The 3,676-nt window shown below is 32.3% G+C and overlaps 1 protein-coding gene across 1 annotated transcript; it reads left to right on the top strand.

Moving 5' to 3' along the window:
* The first annotated feature begins 920 nt into the window (after nucleotides 1–920).
* Nucleotides 921–1,868, top strand: LOC107804595 (RING-H2 finger protein ATL78-like). Its single transcript, XM_016628515.2, has one exon. The coding sequence runs from the start codon at nucleotides 992–994 to the stop codon at nucleotides 1,697–1,699; it is 708 nt and encodes a 235-aa protein (XP_016484001.1). The 5' UTR covers nucleotides 921–991; the 3' UTR covers nucleotides 1,700–1,868.
* The last annotated feature ends 1,808 nt before the right edge of the window (nucleotides 1,869–3,676 follow it).

The raw sequence follows: 3,676 nt of genomic DNA, 5'->3' as shown, positions 1-3,676 counted from the left end.
CAAACCAACCCGATAGTACATTTATATAATTTTTTAAAATATTTTATACATATAAATATTTATTGTAATATAATTTATAAATATTTCTTAAACTTTTTTACAGTTTTTTCTTTTAACGTATTATTTCAAGTTTAGACTTAACATTCTTGAATGGTAAATAAATTTTAAAGCTCATAAATGTAGTAACTCAAACAAAGTTCAAATCAATACTAATGCTAACAAAAGAAATTCAATTCAATACTAGGAATGCCGATAGTATTGGATAATTATTTTAGTTTTACATTGGTTTATAATAAAAATGCATACTTAGTTTATCTTTTTCTTTAGTGCTTAGTTATTATGTAATTAATATTAGTACTTATTAGCTATACTTATTTTAGCATGACCTATATAGTATTTTTAGATTATGTTAATTTTTATTTTGGCTTATTAATTATCAATATATGTTTTATGTAATTTTATTATTTTATCTTTGTTATTGAATATTTTAGTATAATGGTATGACTTAGCTCATATTATTGTGTTAGTTTCTTGGAAAATACATTATATAGTTGTATTTTACTAGGACTTAAGAAATATTTGGAGTACAAGTTACATAATTTATGTTATGAAGACTTTACCGGGGAAAAAAACCCGAAAAAATCCGAGAAAAATCGAGATTGAAAAACCCAAATTTGCTTTTATCTTTCTTATTATATAACTTTGTCAACTCTAATTGCAAAAAATGGAAAAATAACACTCCTAAAAAGTTGACGGGCTCCACCAAACTTTTATAAAAACCATTGGCCTGTGTTTGTAGTGCTTAGGAGTAAAGCTAGTTAATTCAAAACATATATGGCTCAATAATTTTTTCATTATTAATACCCAAAAAGTCGACCAACGCTTTACATCTTCTGCCCTATAAATTTGTCCTAAGCAACTGCCAACAACCAAACAAAGGAACAATTCAAAGAAAAACACACACAGAAAACACTCTCAACAACAAATTTCCATGGCAACTACTTCCACTTTATTCATTCAAGAATTCATGGAAAACTTCCATTACTCAAGAAGAGTACTACTTCTACCAGTCACCCAACAATACCACCAAGATATTAACACCATGGCACCAACTCATCTACCACAAGGGGAAAGCAATACATTTGATGCACATGTTGTTATGGTACTATCAGTACTTTTATGTGCTTTAATTTGTTCACTTGGCTTGAATTCAATTATAAGGTGTGCATTAAGATGCACTAGCGTAGTATCAGCGTCAGACTCATCCTCAAACTATACAAACAATTCAGCAACAAAGCTACCAAATAACGGGATCAGAAAAAAAGCCCTGAAAATGTTCCCCGTTATAACTTACACTACTGAGTTGAAACATCCAGGGCTTGACTCCGAGTGTGTCATTTGCTTATCTGAATTTGTTGCTGGAGAGAAAGTTAGGGTTTTGCCTAAGTGCAGCCATGGTTTCCACGTCCGATGTATCGATAAATGGCTAAATTCACACTCTTCTTGCCCTACTTGTAGGCATTGCCTTATTGAAACTTGTCAAAAAATTGTTAATGGTGGTAGTTCTTCTTCTACTACAAGGTCAATTGCTAACCCTCAGATAGTTAGCAATACCTCATCAGCAGTACCAGTCCAAGAAATTATTATAAGGATTGAACCTCTCCAACGTGAAGGTGTTACATCTAACAATCAAATTTAGGTAGAAAAATAGCAGCCTACTTGTTTCTTCTTCTTCTTTTTTTTCAATTCATTTTAAGGAAAATTAGCTAGATAGCAAAAGGGCCAATGCCCTTTGTAGTTTTCTAAGGGATTCGTTAGCCTTGCAAATTGTATCATCAATTGTATATAAATGGAATTCCTTTAGTAAAGCTCTTTTCTTCCTGTCAGAAAACAACTGTGTACAATATTTTATTTATTTGGGACACATATTTAAAGGGAAATCAGGAGAATAAAATTTAACAAGTAGGAGTTTAACTTTTAAAGTATTCCTGGATGAGGAATGAAGATATGTGGAAATTCATTAAGAATGAAGGGATTATTGAAATCTGACAGAGTTATATATTTGCTATGTATCTTAATTAACTGTCTATCCCCTTATAGTATAAAAATCAGAAAGAAAGTTAGTGACATGTTATGATTTGATGATCTAACAAACTTAATAAAGAACCAGACGGAGAACTTGTTACACATCCTCAAAATGTTCAAGAACAACAAGTCTCAAATCGGGCACAAGTTCCAACAATCAGAGTCAAAGTGAACAGATAGACATCAATTCCCTTGCTAACTGTACTAGTCAATTGCTCACAGCTGTAAAGTCGCTGCAATTGTTTCTCTGCACACACACAACAATGTGAACACTACAAATGCCACTTTATGGGGAATGCCTTGTACCGGATATTTGTTTGCTCATCCAAGTGACATCACTTTTGGATATTATTAACATGAAGCAATGAAGAAAATACATACTTGCACATCCGAGAATTAATCAAGTTTCCTTTCAAGTGTGTTGTCATCTTGCAAGTGACTTCCATGTTTCAAGAACAAAGAACAACATAACGAAGGACCAGTTTCCAGCATTGTCTTATTATATGTCCTTAGTTGTGTTAGCACCTTTGTTAGAGTAATTTACTTGTAATTCCTACTTAGCTTAGCTAGAAGCATTGTGTAGAAAACCATTTGTAAAACCGTAAACCTTGTATTTGAGTCTTGGCTAGAGTTAGTCAGAGTTGTGAACTTTGTAATAAAGTTATTACAAAGAGGTTTGTAATAGAGTTATTACAAGTGAGTGAGAGATTACGAGTTTAATTCCTAGGTTACAATAGGTTGTAATCTAAAAGTTGCTCGGTTAGTGAAGTTAAAATCCTACGAGTATAGGTCATGGTTTTTAATCCCGTGAGCTGGGAGTTTTTCACGTAAAACTCTGCTGTGTCATTTACTTATCTCTTATTGTGTGTATTCTGTAGGAACTGATAGAGAATTAGGTTCTCTATAAAGTTTGGTGGAGCTTAAGGTTCTATCAAAAGTATTCACTTTTTTTCATTTTATATGTATTTTATTTTAGTTTGTTCCAAAAATAATGATACTTTTTATATTGAAAATAATTTAACTTTAAACTATTTTATTTTACTTTTAATGATATATATTTTTATAATCACAGAAAAATCATGCGTATTTAAGACCATAAGTTTCAGATGTATTTTGTTTTTTTCTTAAATTCAATACCCAATCAGACACCAACACATGAAATGACTCAAAAGAAATACTAACTTATTTGATGTAGTTCATAGTGGTAAACTCTGTTTTAAAAGGCGTTTCTGTGGCGAGCCCCGGGGCGAGGCGTACCAAAAACGCCCCGGGGCGATGGTGTGAGGCGAAAGTCTCAAGAGGCGTACGCCCCGCAATTTGGGGTGTATTCCCGGGCATTCGGGGCGTATGTCCGGGCGTTCCCGGACGGGGCGTTCGAGGCGCGTTTTCTTAGTAAGGAGTAAGCCCTAGAGACTTTTTCAAATTAAAACAAAATTTGTTGAATTAGTCATTAATATAATACCCAAATTCTCAAAAATCAGTTTGGTAATTACTCAAAAGGTTTAAAAAGGAACTCAAAAGTATTAAATTTAAAAGTAAAGACCATTTTATTGATTTAAGCCCTAATTCATGGTTTTTTTAATTTTTTATC

The sequence above is a fragment of the Nicotiana tabacum genome, chromosome 13 (genome assembly GCF_000715075.1).
Source record: "Nicotiana tabacum cultivar K326 chromosome 13, ASM71507v2, whole genome shotgun sequence".
Lineage (NCBI taxonomy): Eukaryota > Viridiplantae > Streptophyta > Magnoliopsida > Solanales > Solanaceae > Nicotiana > Nicotiana tabacum.
The sequence above is the reverse complement of the archived record's forward strand: the minus strand, read 5'-3'. Positions and strand labels throughout refer to the sequence as shown.

Coding starts and splice junctions, on each gene's coding strand:
- LOC107804595 (XM_016628515.2), top strand. CDS start 992: ATGGCAACTACTTCCACTTTATTCATTCAAGAATTCATGGAAAACTTC.